Source organism: Hyperolius riggenbachi, chromosome 11 (assembly GCF_040937935.1).
Source record: "Hyperolius riggenbachi isolate aHypRig1 chromosome 11, aHypRig1.pri, whole genome shotgun sequence".
Taxonomy (NCBI): domain Eukaryota; kingdom Metazoa; phylum Chordata; class Amphibia; order Anura; family Hyperoliidae; genus Hyperolius; species Hyperolius riggenbachi.
In genome coordinates this window covers 4,177,372-4,200,346 of record NC_090656.1, presented here as the reverse complement: position 1 = coordinate 4,200,346, position 22,975 = coordinate 4,177,372, and the positions used below count along the sequence as shown (strand labels likewise).

Below are 22,975 nucleotides of genomic sequence, written 5' to 3'. Positions count from 1 at the left end.
GCTTTCTTTTTCCTCGTGAAGCGTGTCTAGGAAAAATGTGATTGTAATCACGATTGCATAGCGCTGCAAATAGAGGAAATTGCTGTATGGTATATTTGTGACACAGCAAGAACTGCGTTTAGTAAATTCCTCCATACGTAGGATATTTTTGTACAGTTATGTCATCTAGTTTACTTTTGGTTCGCGCTGTGACCTGCGTTCTGAGTCATGCATTGTTTTGTTGTGTGCAGATGTATTGTGTTGTGTCAGTGTTGTGCTGCTGGTTTGTGCTGTGCTGTAGTGAGATGATTGGGCTGTTGTGTGTAGATGTATTGTGTTCTGTCAGTGTTGTGCTGCTGGTTTGTGTTGTGCTGTAGTGTGAGGATTGGGCTGCTGTGTGCAGATGTATTGTGCTGTGTCAGTGTGCTGCTGGTTTGTGCTGTGCTGTAGTGAGATGATTGGGCTGCTGTGTGCAGATGTATTGTGCTGTGTCAGTGTTGTGCTGCTGGTTTGTGCTGTGCTGTAGTGTGAGGATTGGGCTGCTGTGTGCAGATGTATTGTGTTGTGTCAGTGTTGTGCTGCTGGTTTGTGCTGAGCTGTAGTGAGAGGATTGGGCTGCTGTGTGCAGATGTATTGTGTTGTGTCAGTGTTGTGCTGCTGGTTTGTGTTGTGCTGTAGTGTGGGGATTGGGCTGCTGTGTGCAGATGTGTTGTGTTGTGTCAGTGTTGTGCTGCTGGTTTGTGCTGTGCTGTAGTGAGATGATTGGGCTGCTGTGTGGAGATGCATTGTGTTGTGTCAGTGTTGTGCTGCTGGTTTGTGCTGAGCTGTAGTGTGAGGATTGGGCTGCTGTGTGCAGATGTATTGTGTTGTGTCAGTGTTGTGCTGCTGGTTTGTGCTGTGCTGTAGTGAGATGATTGGGCTGCTGTGTGCAGATGTATTGTGTTGTGTCAGTGTTGTGCTGCTGGTTTGTGCTGAGCTGTAGTGAGGGGATTGGGCTGCTGTGTGCAGATGTGTTGTGTTGTGTCAGTGTTGTGCTGCTGGTTTGTGCTGTGCTGTAGTGAGATGATTGGGCTGTTGTGTGTAGATGTATTGTGTTGTGTCAGTGTGCTGCTGGTTTGTGTTGTGCTGTAGTGTGAGGATTGGGCTGCTGTGTGCAGATGTGTTGTGTTGTGTCAGTATTGTGCTGCTGGTTTGTGCTGAGCTGTAGTGAGAGGATTGGGCTGTTGTGTGCAGATGTATTGTTGTGTCAGTGTTGTGCTGCTGGTTTGTGCTGTGCTGAGCTGTAGTGTGAGGATTGGGCTGGTGTGTGCAGATGTATTGTGTTGTGTCAGTGTTGTGCTGCTGGTTTGTGCTGTGCTGTAGTGAGGGGATTGGGCTGTTGTGTGTAGATGTATTGTGTTGTGTCAGTGTGCTGCTGGTTTGTGCTGAGCTGTAGTGAGGGGATTGGGCTGTTGTGTGCAGATGTATTGTGTTGTGTCAGTGTTGTGCTGCTGGTTTGTGCTGTGCTGTAGTGTGAGGATTGGGCTGCTGTGTGCAGATGTATTGTTCTGTGTCAGTGTTGTGCTGCTGGTTTGTGTTGTGCTGTAGTGTGAGGATTGGGCTGCTGTGTGCAGATGTATTGTGTTGTGTCAGTGTTGTGCTGCTGGTGTGTGCTGAGCTGTAGTGAGGGGATTGGGCTGCTGTGTGCAGATGTATTGTGTTGTGTCAGTGTTGTGCTGCTGGTGTGTGCTGAGCTGTAGTGAGGGGATTGGGCTGCTGTGTGCAGATGTATTGTGTTGTGTCAGTGTTGTGCTGCTGGTGTGTGCTGAGCTGTAGTGAGGGGATTGGGCTGCTGTGTGCAGATGTATTGTGTTGTGTCAGTGTTGTGCTGCTGGTTTGTGCTGTGCTGTAGTGTGAGGATTGGGCTGTTGTGTGCAGATGTATTGTGTTGTGTCAGTGTTGTGCTGCTGGTGTGTGCTGAGCTGTAGAGTGAGGATTGGGCTGTTGTGTGCAGATGTATTGTGTTGTGTCAGTGTTGTGCTGCTGGTTTGTGCTGTGCTGTAGTGAGATGATTGGGCTGTTGTGTGTAGATGTATTGTGTTCTGTCAGTGTTGTGCTGCTGGTTTGTGTTGTGCTGTAGTGTGAGGATTGGGCTGCTGTGTGCAGATGTATTGTGCTGTGTCAGTGTGCTGCTGGTTTGTGCTGTGCTGTAGTGAGATGATTGGGCTGCTGTGTGCAGATGTATTGTGCTGTGTCAGTGTTGTGCTGCTGGTTTGTGCTGTGCTGTAGTGTGAGGATTGGGCTGCTGTGTGCAGATGTATTGTGTTGTGTCAGTGTTGTGCTGCTGGTTTGTGCTGAGCTGTAGTGAGAGGATTGGGCTGCTGTGTGCAGATGTATTGTGTTGTGTCAGTGTTGTGCTGCTGGTTTGTGTTGTGCTGTAGTGTGGGGATTGGGCTGCTGTGTGCAGATGTGTTGTGTTGTGTCAGTGTTGTGCTGCTGGTTTGTGCTGTGCTGTAGTGAGATGATTGGGCTGCTGTGTGGAGATGCATTGTGTTGTGTCAGTGTTGTGCTGCTGGTTTGTGCTGAGCTGTAGTGTGAGGATTGGGCTGCTGTGTGCAGATGTATTGTGTTGTGTCAGTGTTGTGCTGCTGGTTTGTGCTGTGCTGTAGTGAGATGATTGGGCTGCTGTGTGCAGATGTATTGTGTTGTGTCAGTGTTGTGCTGCTGGTTTGTGCTGAGCTGTAGTGAGGGGATTGGGCTGCTGTGTGCAGATGTGTTGTGTTGTGTCAGTGTTGTGCTGCTGGTTTGTGCTGTGCTGTAGTGAGATGATTGGGCTGTTGTGTGTAGATGTATTGTGTTGTGTCAGTGTGCTGCTGGTTTGTGTTGTGCTGTAGTGTGAGGATTGGGCTGCTGTGTGCAGATGTGTTGTGTTGTGTCAGTATTGTGCTGCTGGTTTGTGCTGAGCTGTAGTGAGAGGATTGGGCTGTTGTGTGCAGATGTATTGTTGTGTCAGTGTTGTGCTGCTGGTTTGTGCTGTGCTGAGCTGTAGTGTGAGGATTGGGCTGGTGTGTGCAGATGTATTGTGTTGTGTCAGTGTTGTGCTGCTGGTTTGTGCTGTGCTGTAGTGAGGGGATTGGGCTGTTGTGTGTAGATGTATTGTGTTGTGTCAGTGTGCTGCTGGTTTGTGCTGAGCTGTAGTGAGGGGATTGGGCTGTTGTGTGCAGATATATTGTGTTGTGTCAGTGTGCTGCTGGTTTGTGCTGAGCTGCAGTGTGAGGATTGGGCTGCTGTGTGCAGATGTATTGTATTGTGTCAGTGTTGTGTTGCTGGTTTGTGCTGTGCTGTAGTGAGAGGATTGGGCTGTTGTGTGTAGATGTATTGTGTTGTGTCAGTGTTGTGCTGCTGGTTTGTGCTGAGCTGTAGTGTGAGGATTTGGCTGCTGTGTGCAGATGTATTGTGTTGTGTCAGTGTTGTGCTGCTGGTTTGTGCTGAGCTGTAGTGTGAGGATTGGGCTTTTGTGTGCAGATGTATTGTGTTGTGTCAGTGTTGTGCTACTGGTTTGTGCTGAGCTGTAGTGTGAGGATTGGGCTGCTGTGTGCAGATGCATTGTGTTGTGTCAGTGTGCTGCTGGTTTGTGTTGTGCTGTAGTGTGAGGATTGGGCTGCTGTGTGCAGATGTGTTGTGTTGTGTCAGTGTTGTGCTGCTGGTTTGTGCTGTGCTGTAGTAAGGGGGTTGGGCTGCTGTGTGCAGATGTATTGTGTTGTGTCAGTGTTGTGCTGCTGGTTTGTGCTGTGCTGTAGTGAGGGGATTGGGCTGTTGTGTGCAGATGTGTTGTGTTGTGTCAGTGTTGTGCTGCTGGTTTGTGCTGTGCTGAGCTGTAGTGAGGGGATTGGGCTGTTGTGTGTAGATGTATTGTGTTGTGTCAGTGTGCTGCTGGTTTGTGTTGTGCTGTAGTGTGAGGATTGGGCTGCTGTGTGCAGATGTATTGTGTTGTGTCAGTGTTGTGCTGCTGGTTTGTGCTGAGCTGTAGTGTGAGGATTGGGCTGCTGTGTGCAGATGTATTGTGCTGTGTCAGTGTTGTGCTGCTGGTTTGTGCTGAGCTGTAGTGAGAGGATTGGGCTGCTGTGTGCAGATGTGTTGTGTTGTGTCAGTGTTGTGCTGCTGGTTTGTGCTGTGCTGTAGTGTGAGGATTGGGCTGCTGTGTGCAGATGTATTGTGTTGTGTCAGTGTTGCGCTGCTGGTTTGTGCTGTGCTGTAGTGAGAGGATTGGGCTGTTGTGTGCAGATGTATTGTGCTGTGTCAGTGTTGTGCTGCTGGTTTGTGCTGTGCTGTAGTGTGAGGATTGGGCTGCTGTGTGGAGATGCATTGTGTTGTGTCAGTATTGTGCTGCTGGTTTGTGCTGTGCTGTAGTGTGAGGATTGGGCTGCTGTGTGCAGATGTATTGTGTTGTGTCAGTGTTGTGCTGCTGGTTTGTGCTGTGCTGTAGTGTGAGGATTGGGCTGTTGTGTGCAGATGTATTGTGTTGTCAGTGTTGTGCTGCTGGTTTGTGCTGTGCTGTAGTGAGGGGATTGGGCTGGTGTGTGCAGATGTATTGTGTTGTGTCAGTGTTGTGCTGCTGGTTTGTGCTGTGCTGTAGTGAGGGGGTTGGGCTGTTGTGTGCAGATGTATTGTGCTGTGTCAGTGTTGTGCTGCTGGTTTGTGTTGTGCTGTAGTGTGAGGATTGGGCTGTTGTGTGCAGATGTATTGTGTTGTGTCAGTGTTGTGCTGCTGGTTTGTGCTGCGCTGTAGTGTGAGGATTGGGCTGCTGTGTGCAGATGTATTGTGTTGTGTCAGTGTTGTGCTGCTGGTTTGTGCTGTGCTGTAGTGTGAGGATTGGGCTGTTGTGTGCAGATGTATTGTGTTGTGTCAGTGCTGTGCTGCTGGTTTGTGCTGTGCTGTAGTGAGGGGATTGGGCTGCTGTGTGCAGATGTATTGTGTTGTGTCAGTGTTGTGCTGCTGGTTTGTGTTGTGCTGTAGTGTGAGGATTGGGCTGCTGTGTGCAGATGTATTGTGTTGTGTCAGTGTTGTGCTGCTGGTTTGTGCTGTGCTGTAGTGAGGGGATTGGGCTGCTGTGTGCAGATGTATTGTGTTGTGTCAGTGTTGTGCTGCTGGTTTGTGCTGTGCTGTAGTGTGAGGATTGGGCTGTTGTGTGCAGATGTATTGTGTTGTGTCAGTGTTGTGCTGCTGGTTTGTGGTGAGCTGTAGTGTGAGGATTGGGCTGGTGTGTGCAGATGTATTGTGTTGTGTCAGTGTTGTGCTGCTGGTTTGTGCTGTGCTGTAGTGTGAGGATTGGGCTGTTGTGTGCAGATGTATTGTGTTGTGTCAGTGTTGTGCTGCTGGTTTGTGCTGAGCTGTAGTGTGAGGATTGGGCTGGTGTGTGCAGATGTATTGTGTTGTGTCAGTGTTGTGCTGCTGGTTTGTGCTGCGCTGTAGTGTGAGGATTGGGCTGTTGTGTGCAGATGTATTGTGTTGTGTCAGTGTTGTGCTGCTGGTTTGTGCTGTGCTGTAGTGAGGGGGTTGGGCCGTTGTGTGCAGATGTATTGTGTTGTGTCAGTGTTGTGCTGCTGGTTTGTGCTGTGCTGTAGTAAGGGGGTTGGGCTGCTGTGTGCAGATGTATTGTGTTGTGTCTGTGCTGTGCTGCTGGTTTGTGCTGTGCTGTAGTGTGAGGATTGGGCTGCTGTGTGCAGATGCATTGTGTTGTGTCAGTGTTGTGCTGCTGGTTTGTGCTGTGCTGTAGTGAGGGGATTGGGCTGTTGTGTGTAGATGTATTGTGTTGTGTCAGTGTGCTGCTGGTTTGTGTTGTGCTGTAGTGTGAGGATTGGGCTGCTGTGTGCAGATGTGTTGTGTTGTGTCAGTGTTGTGCTGCTGGTTTGTGCTGTGCTGAGCTGTAGTGAGGGGATTGGGCTGTTGTGTGTAGATGTATTGTGTTGTGTCAGTGTTGTGCTGCTGGTTTGTGCTGTGCTGTAGTGAGGGGATTGGGCTGTTGTGTGCAGATGTATTGTGTTGTGTCAGTGTTGTGCTGCTGGTTTGTGCTGTGCTGTAGTGTGAGGATTGGGCTGTTGTGTGCAGATGTATTGTGTTGTGTCAGTGTTGTGCTGCTGGTTTGTGGTGAGCTGTAGTGTGAGGATTGGGCTGGTGTGTGCAGATGTATTGTGTTGTGTCAGTGTTGTGCTGCTGGTTTGTGCTGTGCTGTAGTGTGAGGATTGGGCTGTTGTGTGCAGATGTATTGTGTTGTGTCAGTGTTGTGCTGCTGGTTTGTGCTGAGCTGTAGTGTGAGGATTGGGCTGGTGTGTGCAGATGTATTGTGTTGTGTCAGTGTTGTGCTGCTGGTTTGTGCTGCGCTGTAGTGTGAGGATTGGGCTGTTGTGTGCAGATGTATTGTGTTGTGTCAGTGTTGTGCTGCTGGTTTGTGCTGTGCTGTAGTGAGGGGGTTGGGCCATTGTGTGCAGATGTATTGTGTTGTGTCAGTGTTGTGCTGCTGGTTTGTGCTGTGCTGTAGTAAGGGGGTTGGGCTGCTGTGTGCAGATGTATTGTGTTGTGTCTGTGCTGTGCTGCTGGTTTGTGCTGTGCTGTAGTGTGAGGATTGGGCTGCTGTGTGCAGATGCATTGTGTTGTGTCAGTGTTGTGCTGCTGGTTTGTGCTGTGCTGTAGTGAGGGGATTGGGCTGTTGTGTGTAGATGTATTGTGTTGTGTCAGTGTGCTGCTGGTTTGTGTTGTGCTGTAGTGTGAGGATTGGGCTGCTGTGTGCAGATGTGTTGTGTTGTGTCAGTGTTGTGCTGCTGGTTTGTGCTGTGCTGAGCTGTAGTGAGGGGATTGGGCTGTTGTGTGTAGATGTATTGTGTTGTGTCAGTGTTGTGCTGCTGGTTTGTGCTGTGCTGTAGTGAGGGGATTGGGCTGTTGTGTGCAGATGTATTGTGTTGTGTCAGTGTTGTGCTGCTGGTTTGTGCTGAGCTGTAGTGAGAGGATTGGGCTGCTGTGTGCAGATGTATTGTGTTGTGTCAGTGTTGTGCTGCTGGTTTGTGCTGTGCTGAGCTGTAGTGTGAGGATTGGGCTGCTGTGTGCAGATGTATTGTGTTGTGTCAGTGTTGTGCTGCTGGTTTGTGCTGTGCTGTAGTGTGAGGATTGGGCTGTTGTGTGCAGATGTATTGTGTTGTGTCAGTGTTGTGCTGCTGGTTTGTGTTGTGCTGTAGTGTGAGGATTGGGCTGCGGTGTGCAGATGTATTGTGTTGTGTCAGTGTTGTGCTGCTGGTTTGTGCTGTGCTGTAGTGTGAGGATTGGGCTGCTGTGTGCAGATGTATTGTGTTGTGTCAGTGTTGTGCTGCTGGTTTGTGCTGAGCTGTAGTGAGAGGATTGGACTGCTGTGTGCAGATGTATTGTGTTGTGTGTGTCAGTGTTGTGCTGCTGGTTTGTGCTGTGCTGAGCTGTAGTGTGAGGATTGGGCTGTTGTGTGCAGATGTATTGTGTTGTGTCTGTGTTGTGTTGCTGGTTTGTGCTGTGCTGTAGTGTGAGGATTGGGCTGCTGTGTGCAGATGTATTGTGTTGTGTCAGTGTTGTGCTGCTGGTTTGTGCTGTAGTGTGAGGATTGGGCTGCTGTGTGCAGATGTATTGTGTTGTGTCAGTGTTGTGCTGCTGGTTTGTGCTGTGCTGTAGTGAGGGGATTGGGCTGTTGTGTGCAGATGTATTGTGTTGTGTCTGTGTTGTGTTGCTGGTTTGTGCTGTGCTGTAGTGTGAGGATTGGGCTGCTGTGTGCAGATGTATTGTGTTGTGTCAGTGTTGTGCTGCTGGTTTGTGCTGTGCTGTAGTGAGGGGATTGGGCTGCTGTGTGTAGATGTATTGTGTTGTGTCAGTGTTGTGCTGCTGGTTTGTGCTGTGCTGTAGTGTGAGGATTGGGCTGTTGTGTGTAGATGTATTGTGTTGTGTCAGTGTTGTGCTGCTGGTTTGTGTTGTGCTGTAGTGAGGGGATTGGGCTGCTGTGTGTAGATGTATTGTGTTGTGTCAGTGTTGTGCTGCTGGTTTGTGCTGTGCTGTAGTGTGAGGATTGGGCTGTTGTGTGTAGATGTATTGTGTTGTGTCAGTGTTGTGCTGCTGGTTTGTGTTGTGCTGTAGTGTGAGGATTGGGCTGGTGTGTGCAGATGTATTGTGCTGTGTCAGTGTTGTGCTGCTGGTTTGTGCTGCGCTGTAGTGTGAGGATTGGGCTGCTGTGTGCAGATGTGTTGTGTTGTGTCAGTGTTGTGCTGCTGGTTTGTGTTGTGCTGTAGTGAGGGGATTGGGCTGCTGTGTGTAGATGTGTTGTGTTGTGTCAGTGTTGTGCTGCTGGTTTGTGCTGTGCTGTAGTGAGGGGATTGCGCCGTCAGTGAATAATCCTGCGAGACAGACAGTCATTTCTGTCATCACACACACAAATAACAGACTGAGGCTCACACTGCGCAACTAGTATACAATCCTCCTCATTATTTCCACAAGATGAACTTTCACAATGAATCAAACACTCAGCGTCTGACATGAAAGAACTCTTTTCTAAGCTACTCTGTGTACAGCAGTGTGCATCTGTTGTTATGTATTGCTGCTTCCTATTGTATATCGCCTTATTTTTGGTGTGACTGTGTTGTATGTATTATATAGAAGCAGGTCATTTGGACTCACTCTGCCCAGAAATTGGGCACTGACATAGGCTCCAATGTAAAATTTTGAAATTTTCAGCTGCAGCCAGAGATTAATAAGGGTGGGGACACTGAAATAGCGGCAATGGAGCACAAGAAAATCAGAAACAGTGAAGTTCGCCTACTTTGTAGAGAAACTTTGTAGTGGTGGGGACATTGGAAATGGCGGCAGTGGATAGTGACGGTAACGGTGGTAGGCATAGGTAGGGAGTGGAATAGTGTTAGGCATAGGTAGGGGGTAGAATAGTGCTGGGCATAGGTAGGTGGTAGAATAGTGTTAGGCATAGGTAGGTGGTAGAATAGTGTTAGGCATAGGTAGGGGGTAGAATAGAGTTAGGCACAGGTAGGTGGTAGAATAGTGTTAGGCATAGGTAGGTGGTAGAATAGTGTTAGGCATAGGTAGGTGGTAGAATAGTGTTAGGCATAGGTAGGTGGTAGAATAGTGTTAGGCATAGGTAGGTGGTGGAATAGTGTTAGGCATAGGTAGGTGGTGGAATAGTGTTAGGCATAGGTGGGTGGTAGAATAGTGTTAGGCATAGGTAGGCGGTGGAATAGTGTTAGGCATAGGTAGGTGGTAGAATAGTGTTAGGCATAGGTAGGCGGTGGAATAGTGTTAGGCATAGGTAGGGGGTAGAATAGTGTTAGGCATAGGTAGGTGGTAGAATAGTGTTAGGCATAGGTAGGTGGTAGAATAGTGTTAGGCATAGGTAGGGGGTAGAATAGTGTTAGGCATAGGCAGGTGGTAGAATAGTGTTAGGCATAGGTAGGTGGTAGAATAGTGTTAGGCATAGGTAGGTGGTAGAATAGTGTTAGGCATAGGTAGGTGGGGGAATAGTGTTAGGCATAGGTAGGTGGTAGAATAGTGTTAGGCATAGGTAGGTGGTAGAATAGTGTTAGGCATAGGTAGGTGGTAGAATAGTGTTAGGCATAGGTAGGTGGTAGAATAGTGTTAGGCATAGGTAGGTGGTAGAATAGTGTTAGGCATAGGTAGGTGGTAGAATAGTGTTAGGCATAGGTAGGGGGTAGAATAGTGTTAGGCATAGGTGGGCGGTAGAATAGTGTTAGGCATAGGTAGGTGGTAGAATAGAGTTAGGCACAGGTAGGTGGTAGAATAGTGTTAGGCATAGGTAGGTGGTAGAATAGTGTTAGGCATAGGTAGGTGATGGAATAGTGTTAGGCACAGGTAGGGGGTAGAATAGTGTTAGGCATAGGTAGGTGGTAGAATAGTGTTAGGCATAGGTAGGTGGTAGAATAGTGTTAGGCATAGGTAGGGGGTAGAATAGTGTTAGGCATAGGTAGGGGGTAGAATAGTGTTAGGCATCGGTAGGTGGTAGAATAGTGTTAGGCATAGGTAGGGGGTAGAATAGTGTTAGGCATAGGTAGGCGGTGGAATAGTGTTAGGCATAGGTAGGGGGTAGAATAGTGTTAGGCATAGGTAGGGGGTAGAATAGTGTTAGACATAGGTAGGTGGTAGAATAGTGTTAGGCATAGGTAGGGGGTAGAATAGTGTTAGGCATAGGTAGGTGGTAGAATAGTGTTAGGCATAGGTAGGGGGTAGAATAGTGTTAGGCATAGGTAGGTGGTGGAATAGTGTTAGGCATAGGTAGGTGGTAGAATAGTGTTAGACATAGGTAGGTGGTGGAATAGTGTTAGGCATAGGTAGGGGGTAGAATAGTGTTAGGCATAGGTAGGGGGTAGAATAGTGTTAGGCATAGGTAGGTGGTAGAATAGTGTTAGGCATAGGTAGGGGGTAGAATAGTGTTAGGCGTAGGTAGGTGGTAGAATAGTGTTAGGCGTAGGTAGGTGGTAGAGTAGTGTTAGGCATAGGTAGGTGGTAGAATAGTGTTAGGCATAGGTAGGGGGTAGAATAGTGTTAGGCATAGGTAGGGGGTAGAATAGTGTTAGGCATAGGTAGATAGTAGAATAGTGTTAGGCATAGGTAGGGGGTAGAATAGTGTTAGGCATAGGTAGGTGGTAGAATAGTGTTAGGCATCGGTAGGTGGTGGAATAGTGTCAGGCATAGGTAGGGGGTAGAATAGTGTTAGGCATAGGTAGATAGTAGAATAGTGTTAGGCATAGGTAGGGGGTAGAATAGTGTTAGGCACAGGTAGGTGGTAGAATAGTGTTAGGCATAGGTAGGGGTAGAATAGTGTTAGGCATAGGTAGGCGGTAGAATAGTGTTAGGCATAGGTAGGTGGTGGAATAGTGTTAGGCATAGGTAGGTGGTAGAATAGTGTTAGGCATAGGTAGGTGGTGGAATAGTGTTAGGCATAGGTAGATAGTAGAATAGTGTTAGGCATAGGTAGGTGGTAGAATAGTGTCAGGCATAGGTAGGGGGTAGAGTTGGGCCGAACGGTTCGCCGGCGAACGTGGTTCGCGTGCGGGTACCGCACGCGAACGTTTTGCGGAAGAAGTTCGGTTCGCCCCATAATGCACCTGAGGGTCAACTTTGACCCTCTACATCACAGTCAGCAGGCCCAGTGTAGCCAATTAGGCTACACTAGCCCCTGGAGCCCCACCCCCCTTATATAAGGCAGGCAGCGGCGGCCATTACGGCCACTCGTGTGCCTGCATTAGTGAGAGTAGGGCGAGCTGCTGCAGTCTCTCATATAGGGAAAGATTAGTTAGGCTTAACTTCTTCCTGGCTGCATACCTGTTCTGTTCAGTGAGCCCTCAGCCCACTGCATACCTGTACTGTGATCCTGCCACTGCATACCTGTTCAGTGATCCTGCCACTGCATACCTGTTCTGTCAACCCACCCACCACCACTGCATACCTGTTCAGTGATCCTGCTGCCACTGCATACCTGTTCTGTGAACCCACCACTGCATACCTGTTCTGTGAACCCACCACTGCATACCTGTTCAGTGAACCCGCCACTGCATACCTGTTCTGTTCAGTGGACCCGCCACTGTATACCTGTTTAGTGAACCCGCCACTGCATACCTGTTCTGTTCAGTGGAGTTTGGTGTGTCAGTGTGAAGCAGTACCTTAATTACACTACCTGATTGATGTATACACATGCAAGATGTTTTAAAGCACTTTAGGCCTGTCATTTAGCATTCAATGTGATTTCTGCCCTTAAAACGCTGCTTTTCGTCAAATCCAGATTTTTCCCGGGGACTTTTGGCGTGTATCCCACTCCGCCATGCCCCCCTCCAGGTGTTAGACCCCTTGAAACATCTTTTCCATCACTTTTGTGGCCAGCATAATTATTTTTTTTTTTCAAAGTTCGCATCCCCATTGAAGTCTATTGCGGTTCGCGAACTTTAACGCGAACCGAACCTTCCGCAGAAGTTCGCGAACCCGGTTCGCGAACCTAAAATCGGAGGTTCGGCCCAACTCTAGTAGGGGGTAGAATAGTGTTAGACATAGGTAGGGGGTAGAATAGTGTTAGGCACAGGTAGGGGGTAGAATAGTGTTAGGCATAGGTAGGTGGTGGAATAGTGTTAGGCATAGGTAGGTGGTAGAATAGTGTTAGGCATAGGTAGGTGGTAGAATAGTGTTAGGCATAGGTAGGGGGTAGAATAGTGTTAGGCATAGGTAGGGGGTAGAATAGTGTTAGGCATAGGTAGGTGGTGGAAAAGTGTTAGGCACAGGTAGGTGGTAGAATAGTGTTAGGCATAGGTAGGTGGTAGAATAGTGTTAGGCATAGGTAGGTGGTAGAATAGTGTTAGGCATAGGTAGGTGGTGGAATAGTGTTAGGCATAGGTAGGTGGTGGAATAGTGTTAGGCATAGGTAGGTGGTAGAATAGTGTTAGGCATAGGTAGGGGGTAGAATAGTGTTAGGCATAGGTAGATAGTAGAATAGTGTTAGGCATAGGTAGGGGGTAGAATAGTGTTAGGCATAGGTAGATAGTAGAATAGTGTTAGGCATAGGTAGGGGGTAGAATAGTGTTAGGCATAGGTAGGGGGTAGAATAGTGTTAGGCATAGGTAGGGGGTAGAATAGTGTTAGGCATAGGTAGGTGGTGGAATAGCGTTAGGCACAGGTAGGTGGTAGAATAGTGTTAGGCATAGGTAGGTGGTAGAATAGTGTTAGGCATAGGTAGGTGGTAGAATAGTGTTAGGCATAGGTAGGTGGTGGAATAGTGTTAGGCATAGGTAGGTGGTGGAATAGTGTTAGGCATAGGTAGGTGGTAGAATAGTGTTAGGCATAGGTAGGGGGTAGAATAGTGTTAGGCATAGGTAGATAGTAGAATAGTGTTAGGCATAGGTAGGGGGTAGAATAGTGTTAGGCATAGGTAGATAGTAGAATAGTGTTAGGCATAGGTAGGGGGTAGAATAGTGTTAGGCATAGGTAGATAGTAGAATAGTGTTAGGCATAGGTAGGGGGTAGAATAGTGTTAGGCATAGGTAGGTGGTGGAATAGTATTAGGCATAGGTAGAGGGTAGAATAGTGTTAGGCATAGGTAGGTGGTGGAATAGTATTAGGCATAGGTAGGGGTAGAAGTGTTAGGCATAGGTAGGTGGTAGTATAGTGTTGGGCATAGGTAGGTGGTAAATTAGTGTTAGGCATAGGTAGGTGGTGGAATAGTGTTAGGCATAGGTAGGGGTAGGTTGTTATTAGGCATCGGTTGGCGGTAAGTTAGTGTGAGAATGGAATGAGATAAGCCGAGAGTAACTGTCGGTATTCTACTATTGATAACAGGCGAAAGCGGGATATCAGTAACATTACCGATATTCTTACTATGCGCAATACCAAAATTATCATGCGGCGTTTTTAAAAGTACATGTATTATAAATAGAAGTTGTATATTGTTACATAACTGTTGTGACTTTAGAACATTTGCACATCTGTGGGGTCGGTGTGTTAGTGCGCTATCCTTGCATCTATGGTGTAGGCAGTTATGTGGTTTATGATTGATCCCTTTGTTTTTATTTTTGTGAATGTATTGTGTGTGTGGTTGTTCTTTAGAAGTATTTGAAGTCAACTTGAAGTAAATGCGAATATACACAGATGTCTTGCGGTTTGGAAACATCTAAATTTAGTTAGGGGTTTATATTTAGGTTATTTAGGTCAGGGATAGTTGAAGGCACATTCGTTTCCTAGTTACCTGTGTGCACCTGTCACTCTAGACTCAAGTCACTAGACAGTATGGAGCAGAAGACCATATAGCCTGGAACCAGGGCAGGATTTAAAACTCAAAGGCCCATAGGCACAGGCATTCTGCTTCCCTAAACTCCGCCCCTGAACACAGGCCACACCCCCAAGTACAAATATTCTGATCTTTAATCCCTTCCTTATGTCACTAACTGTCCTTAGAATCTTACACTCTAATCACGGTCTCATATCATCCTTAGTGACATGAGACAAGGATTAGGGTGTAAGTGCCTGAGGTTAGTGATATGAAGCAGGGTGTAGACCAGTGGTCCTCAAACTAAGGCCTGTGGGCCGGATGTGGCCCCCCAAGGCTTTATCACTGGCCCCCTAAAGACAAAATGTATAACTTATAGATGTGGCTTACTGTCCCTGTAAATATTGGCGGCCCACCGTGCTGGCACCACCCGTCCACATACTGTAGAAGCCAGCAAGCAGTTATTCTCTGGCTTCCAATTCTGCATCAGGTGACACTGCTGTCCAACTGGAAGACATGTCACCTGGGTATGCTTCACTGTCTGCTGCACAAAGACGTTCTTCGGGCGCCGCATGACTGACTGGCTGCTGCTGCTGGGAGTTCTCCTCCGGGCATGACTGGAAGGGAAATCAATACCTAGATTCAATGTAATGTTTTTCAACATCATTTTATGTATGTTCCGGCCCCCCAACAGTCTGAAGTATGTTGACCTGGCCCTTGACCGAAAAAGTTTGGGGACCTCTGGTGTAGACTGTAAGCTCCTGAGGTCAGTGATCTGAGGAAAGGGCCCCCTCTTCCATATAAGGAGCCTTTAGGCACGTGCCTTATGGAAAATCCGGCCCTGCATGGAACTGAACTTCCAATACAAAGTTCCATATCTCGGTACAGTTCATTTTCCTCTGGAAATTGGTTTTTTTCCCCTCTATGGTGGGGTCACCTTATTCCAAGTACTCCTTTGAGATGGGAAAGTGTGTTTCCAGGAACATTATACATTTTGTAAAAGTGTTTGCTAAAAACACTCTAATTTTCCTTCGAAGGGCCACAAAGGATGTGAAAAATGATAAAAATTAAACAGTTTAAAAGGCAAGAAAAACGTACCCCAAGATGAGGATTGATATACGATATAAAATACAAAAATATAAGATACAAAAATCATTTATTCAAAAACACTAAACAAGGCGTTTCGGTCAGTAAAACAGTGTCTTAAAGAACACAACCAAGCTTTTCTAAATAAAAAAAAAATCTACTAACCTATGGTTTCCTCCCTGCAGTTGTCCAGTACCCTCACCGTAGCTCCGCTCCCCACCGCTGGCCCGGGGTCCCCTCCAGTGTAAGACGCCGACTGTGCCTGCGCAAGCTGCCCTCTGAGTCGAGCTGACATCATCCGCACAGTAGTTCTGCGCCTGCGCAGTACAGCCCGGATGACGTCAGTGCAACTTCGTGAGCCGCACGCTGGAGCGCAGGAAGATGCCGACCTGGAGAGGTCGGCATCTGCACCGGAGGGGACCGAGAGCCACCAGGGCTGCGACGAGGGCTGCCAGGGGCTGGAGGAAGCCCGAGGTAAGTGGATTTCTTTTTTCTTAGTTCCTCGGACCCTCCCTTTAAAGCGGAACTGTAGATAGAAAATAAACACATTGTTTCACTTACCTGGGGCTACCCGGAGCCCCCAGCAGGCATCCTGTCCCACGCCGAATCTCCACGAGTCTCCGTTCTCCCGCCGCCGCTCTGTCCCGTACCTTGACATGTAAGTCGATGCCAGCGCAGCCCTGCCAAGCGTATCCTTTCTTAGCGTTCCCCTCTGCAATAGCAGGGAACGCGAAGAAAGGATATGTGTGGCCCGGCAGCGAAACCGAAAGTAGCTGGCGGCGGGAGAATGGAGGCTCGTTGAGAAGCGGCGCGGGACAGGACACCTGCTGGGGGCTTGGGGAAGCCCAGGTAAGTGAAACAATGTGTTTTACTTTCTATCTACAGTTCCGCTGTAAGGTAAGAGTGAATCAACGTTTACCGAGAGTTCCGCAGCCAGTGAAAACAATACCTGGTCTACAATGCTCTGAGAGGAGCATTTCGCATAGCTTAACAGCCTAGGCTAAACAACACTGGGAGGGCAGAGCTACATAGCAATACAGCAGTATATAGATATAGGAAGGTTTTCTGTAGCTGAAACCAGGAAAATTACCGTAAAAGTGGGTATCCTGAATAATTGCTTTCTTCTACGTGTCACTACAGGGCCTCTTTAAGAGTTATTTTCCTCTATAAACTCAGTGATTTCCTCCTGCAGTGAGGTCACATTTTTCCAAGCACCCATCTGAGATAGAGCTATCTTTTCCCAGCAGCGCGTAATTGGGTAGTAATGTTTTCCATAGTTCCCCGGTGAGCTTTAAAGTGCATGAAAACGCTACTGGAGTCTTTCCTCCATGAGATCTCTCACTTATATTATAGAGCTTCCTACAGAAGAATGGAACGAGCCTATCGGAAGCCTGGAGGGGGGAGGTAAACATAATACAGGGTTCTGAGAACTAGACTGCACCATGCGAAGTATGGGGGGGGGGGGGGGGGAGCTGTGAGTATTGTATATAATGTCACATGTACAGTATGAGGGAGGGGAGGGGGGTGCCCCATTCTGATGCAGTATATGGGGGGGGGGGGCTCTGTATATTGTATATAATGTCACATGTACAGTATGGGGGAGGGAAAGGGGATGCCCCATTCTGAGCGCAGTATATGGGGGGGGCTCTGTGTATTGCATATAATGTCACATGTACAGTATGGGGGAGGAGGGGGCAGGGGGGTGGCCCCACTCTGGGCGAGTTTGCACATGACAGGGAGAGAGTTTCGGCATGCTGAGCCCACCTGACTGTCTCTTTGAAATATTATCCGACTGTGTCCCGGGGAAATGTCAGTTCCTCATTTCATAAACGTTTACCAACGCCGAACACTTTCACGGAATTTCTCATAGAGACTTATATAAAGTTTTAATCCTTTTTTGAATCCAGTCATTAATTTTTCCTTTTTTATCCCCTCTTTCAGCCGCCCCCTTTTCATACCCCTCCCCCTCACCCCACAATACTTAAAGCTGCTATACATCTACCGATTTTGCGTCCGATTGACCATCCGATTTGATAATTTTATTGAATCTGATGAAAATCAGTGCCACAACATGTTCACCCAATTTGATCGATTTTGTGCCGAAATCGTTTGTTGGATAGATCAAATATGCTGGAAAATGTCATCGTGGCTGATCCGGTGCGCGGGGGTGATGGCAACCTAAGTACGCGACGGACCCACAACTGTTGTCCCTCAAGTGTTGAATCCCCCCCTCCCCCCCAGTGCCTGTGTTCCTAAAATTCTCACCTGTCCGCCGATGCGACTCGCAGGCCACTCCTCCGATATCACCTGTGTCCACCGTTACCGCAAATGCTGTACCACGAGGCACCTGGTGCATTGTGACATCACACGCGTTCCATGTGTACAGCACTCCCGGTATCGGCGGACACGGGGGTGACAGCGGGGGAGGCCGGGAGCTGCGCCGGCAGACAGGTGAGAATCTTCCAAGCACCAGGGGGGGAAATGTAACATTTGGGGGCATGAAGTCGTCACAATGTATTGCTTCAGGTGGCAAAAAGTCTAAAACTGGCCCTGACGGTACCAGTAACCGAGCAATGATCATCCATGACCAAGATACGGATTTCCTTTTTATAAATACGGAGTTATAAAAGTGATAGTCATAGTTTTACAACAGAGGAAGTGTTAATCTGATCTGAGATCGACTCTCTTCATAGATAAGCCCCTAAAAGAGAAACTTTCCCGAAAAATAGTGGGGGGACTGGGGGGGGGGGGGGGTCAAGACATAAGTGAAAAGTAAAAAAAAATAGAAGATTAATCAGGAAATGAGTTGCCATGTAATTTGTTCATGTTCCTTGCCTCTATGTGAGCCTGCAGGTCAGCACCTCTACTTCTGGCAGACCAGGAGAAATCCAGACGGCACCATCTGCCATAATCTATAAACACACCCCCTAATAGTTTGATAGGATAAAAGGTTTTTTTTTTTTTTTTTATTAACAGTTACAGGGGCACTACAGCAAAAAAATGGACAATGTAAAATATGTGCAAACATATACAAATAAGAAGTACTTTTTTCAAGAGTAAAATGAGCCATAAATTACTTTTCTCCTATGTTGCTGTGACTTACAGTAGGTAGTAGAGATCTGACAGAAGTGACAGGTATTGGACTAGTCCATCTCTTCATGGGGGATTCTCAGCAAGGCTTTTATTCTTTATAAAGATATTCCCGAAAAAGGATTTAAACAATGATGCTGGCCAGCTTCCCTGCTCGTTACACAGTTGTTTTGGCAGTTGGACAGAGCAACTGACATTCAAGTGCTTTTGAAAATAAATATATGCCTGAGGGTCCCCTATAAAGAGATGGACTAGTCCAAAACCTGTCACTTCTGTCAGATTTCTACTACCTACTGTAAGTGACAGCAACATAGGAGAAAAGTAATTTAGGGCTCATTTTACTCTGGAAAAAATGTACTTCTTATTTGTATAGGTTTGCACATATTTAAAATTTTACAGTTTTTTGCTGTAGTGCACCTTTAATATCTCCCACAATAGGTTCACAGACAGGAAACTGTCAGGGCCATGGCAATGACATCACCCTGTGGGTGGGGTTTCACCACAATATCAGCCACACAAATGTCCCTGATGATCTATTCCACAAAAAAAAATGTCTTGTGGGAAAGGGGTTAACGACTACTGATTGGGATGAAGTTGAGTTTTGTATTCTAGTTCCTCTTTCAGGGTACTTATACAGCCTCTCATACAGTCCTGCAGCGTGACTATCAGCTAAAGAAAAAGTCTTTCTATTTTGAATATGGGTCCATGTTTGTTAAGATAACATATTCTCACGCCCACATGGGTCTTATCATTACAATGAAAAATAAGACACAGTTCTGAAGAACTTTGAGAATTGGGACACTGAAGAAATAGTGGTGAACCATGTGACGTGTCTATAATACTCAATATAACTATTCAGCAAGTTCATTCGCTCTTGTAGCACTTTGGGTAGGTAGGATGTGAGAGTATACCGGTAGAGGTGGGCAGCGGTGCGGAGGAGAGCAGAGGCGGTGGAACTTTGCGTTAGGCTCTCAGTTACGCTCTCTGTCAGTCTTGTGTTTGTGGCAGTGTGTGTGTAGCTCAGTGATAACATGTTTCAGGAAGTAACTCAAGTGCATATGATGATATGTGAAATTCAGTGGTGACTTTGCATATTCTTTCCAGTCCAGACAGCATGTTGTAAGTTTTTCTGAGAATCAGCTATAGAGTTAGGTAAGAAGGACTTCACCCCCTGCAGGTCTACCATCTTGTCCCTGACATCCTTGGGCCGTTCTTTGGTCTTGGCCATGGTGGCTAGTTTGGAAACTGATGAATTGCTTTTGAAGGCTATTGCGCTGAGCTTGCTGGTCGCCAGTGATCGGCAAATCGCTAGTGCATCGTCAGCCTATGAGGGCGTTCTCACTGCAGACTTTCGATCTTTAGAAAATCAAAGTCTTGCTGCCTTTAACGTTTTTTTCATTCATTTCATTCTTTTTTTGGTCGATTCTGCCAATGGAATGCGCAAAAACACACATTCCTTTAAAAATCACTTTGAAAATCGCATTGCAAAATCCAGTTGGTGAGTACTCAGGGCCGGTTCTCACTGGGGCGATTATCGCTAATCGCCGAATCGCTAGCGATTTTTTTTACATCAGTAGCACACTACTAACTAATGGCAGTGATCTCACTATCGCACTTGCCGCCAAATCGCGGGCAATTCCCGATTAGCGCCAATCCCAAAATGTGGTGCATGCAGCATTTTCCCGCCATTCTAGAGCGATTGCGATACAGACCTTAAAAAGTGCAAATCATGATTGATCAAAATTCATGAGTGTAGAGTGATTTTTCAGCGCTAATTGCGGTAAAATCACCAGTGCAAAACTGCGCTTCAAAGTGAGAATGGGCCCTATAAGGCTTTGTTCACATTATAAATCGCCAGCGCTATCGCAAGCGCTGAGTGATTTATTGAGCTTCTCTTAAACCGCTTTTCTCTGCGCTTTGTGTTTAGAAAAGCGCTTTTGTAAGCGCTTTTGCTGAGCGAATAAGATTTTCACTTCCTGGCGTCAGTCAGTAAGTGAACTCTTTCACCCGGAAATGAATAAATATAACGTATTTATTCATGAAAGCGCTCAGGAAATCGCTTTACAAAGCACTTTTTCAAGCACTTTGCAATTTCCCTAGACCTGCCATTGAGCCAAAGTGCTCAAAAAAAAGGGACATGTGGAGCGTTTGCGATTTCAAAGAAATCGAAGCGCTTCCATGTGAACACTCTCTCATAGGAAATGATTGCACAGGGCGATTTCTAAATTCACTAGCGCTTAAAAAAAAAATCAACAAATGCTCATAGTGTGACAGCCCTTAGGCCCCATTCACACTTGAGCGTTTTGCCGGCGATTTCGGCAAATCGCTCTAACGCTAGAGCTTTTGAAAGCGCTAGTGTAATAAAACCCTATGGGCCCGTTCTTACTAATCGCCGCAAATCGGCCAAAATCACAAAACACAAATGCGTAGCCTGCACTATTTTCAGGCGATGGCTTTCAGTGCTATAGAAGCGCTAAACGCGATCGCAGAGAAATCGCTGCACTGTCCAGTGATTTCTTTTTCCGCGGAAAAATCACTCCCGCAAAACGCCTGCAAAAATCACCGCCGTTTTGCGCTTCTAAGTGTGAATGTGGCCTTAGGACCGGTACTTAGGACCATTTTTCCCATCGCAATCCAATTGCAAGGTCCCCGCGGGAATAATGGAGTAATAAATAAAATGCGTGCAATTATTATTGTATTTTTTCGCAACTTCAAGGAAAATGGCCTCAGCAAAATCAAAAATTGCAAATGCAGGTAGAAAAAACTGAAACTCGCATTGCAAATACACGAAAATCGTCAGTAGAATTTTCTTAAAAACACGATTGAATTGCATTGCGTTTGTGCTGGCTGGTTTTCAGTGTGTACAGGCCCTAAGCGATTGCGTTTTGCAGTGGGAACTACAGAGGGAGCTCCTAATCTCAGCTCGTTACTTGCATACACCTGGGAGCCTGAAATCGTGCTGGTTGATAGGGGATAAGATACTTATTTCGCTCATTACAGAGCACAGCAAGCGGGGCTCTTCAGGGTCCTTTGGTTGGGATAGGAGCAAGGTACGGGCTCTGATGATGCATACATATCCTGGACTGAGTAATAATATGAATAGTTTTATGTCGTTCACTATAATAATAATAATAATAATAATAATAATGATCAGGACGGGATTTAGCATAAGGCAGTGTAGGCAAGTGCCTACAGGCGCCTGATAATGGTAAGGCAGCTCGCTCACCTCCCTCTCTTCTTCACTATCCAGAGTCCCGAGTGGAGTGTAAATGAGAGGTTACTCCCCCAGCTCTCAGCATTCCACTACCTTCCACTGGGATCTACCTTCCACTGGGGGCACCTCTAGCTACCTTATACTTTGGGACGCCTCTAGCTACTTAAAGAGACTCTGTAACAAAATGTTCAGCCTTATTTCTTCTATCCTATAAGTTCCTATACATAGTTGCACTGTCTCTGTAATATATCTAATCTTCTTTTCTTTGTCAAGCTTTGTCGACCCAGAGAGGAAGGCACTGCCTCTGCTGTGATAGGGCGAAGTTATGCACGCCCCCTGCATGCTCTGTATGTGTGCATTGTTTATCCCTCACAGACAGGCCTCTGCTCTCAGTTTCAGCTTGTCTGAGGGGGGAGGGAGCTGCCTGTCACATGCTGAGAAAACTGTGAGAATCCCAGACCCGAGTGCAGATAATTCACTATGTAATAAAAACTTGTAGCATACTGTAACATGGAATATATATATATATATATATATATATATATATATATATATATATATATATATATATATATATATATATATATATATATATATATATATATATGCACATGTACACAAACATCACTTCCTGATTAGCGGCCATGTTTTTTGTTTGTAAACACTGCCTAAAAGCCAGGATCGCGACAGGGAGCGGCGGAAACGGCAAAGAGAGACGCAGGAGAGCACAGTGACTCGATTAGTATGTTTTTTATTGTACAAATCGGACAGTACAGATTCTCTTTAAAGAGACTCCGTAACAAAAATGTAATCCTATTTTCTACCATCCTACAAATTCCTATACCTATTCTAATGTGCTCTGGCTTACTGCAGCACTTTCTTCTATCACCATCTCTGTAATAAATCAGCTTATCTCTCCCCTGTCGGACTTGTCAGCCTGTGTCTGGAAGGCTGTCAAGTTCTTCAGTGTTGTGGTTGTGCGATTTTAACAATACAGATTCTCTTTAATATTGATGGTTCTTCTGGCTACCTGCGATGGGCAAGGGAAGTAAGGGAAGAGTGACAGCTGGGGCAGCCAGCACACTTGCGGTGCGGTTCCGTGGGGTTTGTAGGTTTATGAAGGGCGGAGTCTAAGGTGCCAGGACATCTGTGCCTGTAGGCTTCTGTGATGTAAATCCGGGCCTGCATGCATGGAGGGCGGAGTCTAGGGTGCCAGGACATCTGTGCCTGTAGGCTTCTGTGATGTAAATCCGGGCCTGACAATAATTAATAATTTGATCCTCCCTTCTTCTTCCAGGAATCATTCCTACCGTGGATGGCTTCACTTTATGTGGATGGAGGAACCAGTCCACAAATGGGAACATCCTGCGATATCACGGCGGATATGGGGACGACATGGTTACAGTGGAGAACTCTGCAGAGGCGTTGACCGTCTACGCCCCTTTCCCGCTCACCTCTAACTCCTCCTCCTTCGCACTGCAGCCTCTGCCGGGAATGTATCGATTCTGCCTCCACTGGATCCCTGGCCTGCAAATCTTCAACTTTTCCCACGGGATCACCATTTATCACGTGATCCACACCAGTAATGGCGCCAGGAGCGATAACTACACTCTGCCGAACCGGAATCAGCCATGTAACTCCTCCAACCCATTCATCAACGTCACCATCAACGAGAAGAGAGTGGCCAGCAATGAGTGTCGCTATGACTACAACATCCCGGTCCAGAGGCGTGGTAAGTGGTCATGTGATGCCCTCATGCTACCGCCAATGATGTCAGTGAGAGGCAGCTTGCCAGGGTGGAATGATAGCCCCTGCATCCCTCGCCATTGCAGGGGGGCACAGGGGATAAG

At 47.0% G+C, this 22,975-nt stretch overlaps 1 protein-coding gene and 1 long non-coding RNA gene across 3 annotated transcripts in view; one reads left to right on the top strand and one right to left on the bottom strand.

Annotated features, from left to right (window-relative positions):
• Nucleotides 1-22,975, bottom strand: part of LOC137538725 (uncharacterized) — a 221,490-nt gene that overhangs the window by 75,235 nt on the left and 123,280 nt on the right. The window lies entirely within an intron of this gene.
• The window catches only part of LOC137538724 (adhesion G-protein coupled receptor G1-like), a 140,091-nt gene that overhangs the window by 3,135 nt on the left and 113,981 nt on the right, over nucleotides 1-22,975 (top strand). The window contains exon 2 of the mRNA XM_068261026.1: nucleotides 22,423-22,857. Within this exon, the coding sequence (XP_068117127.1) occupies nucleotides 22,423-22,857 (435 nt within the window). The remainder of the gene's footprint in view (nucleotides 1-22,422; nucleotides 22,858-22,975) is intronic.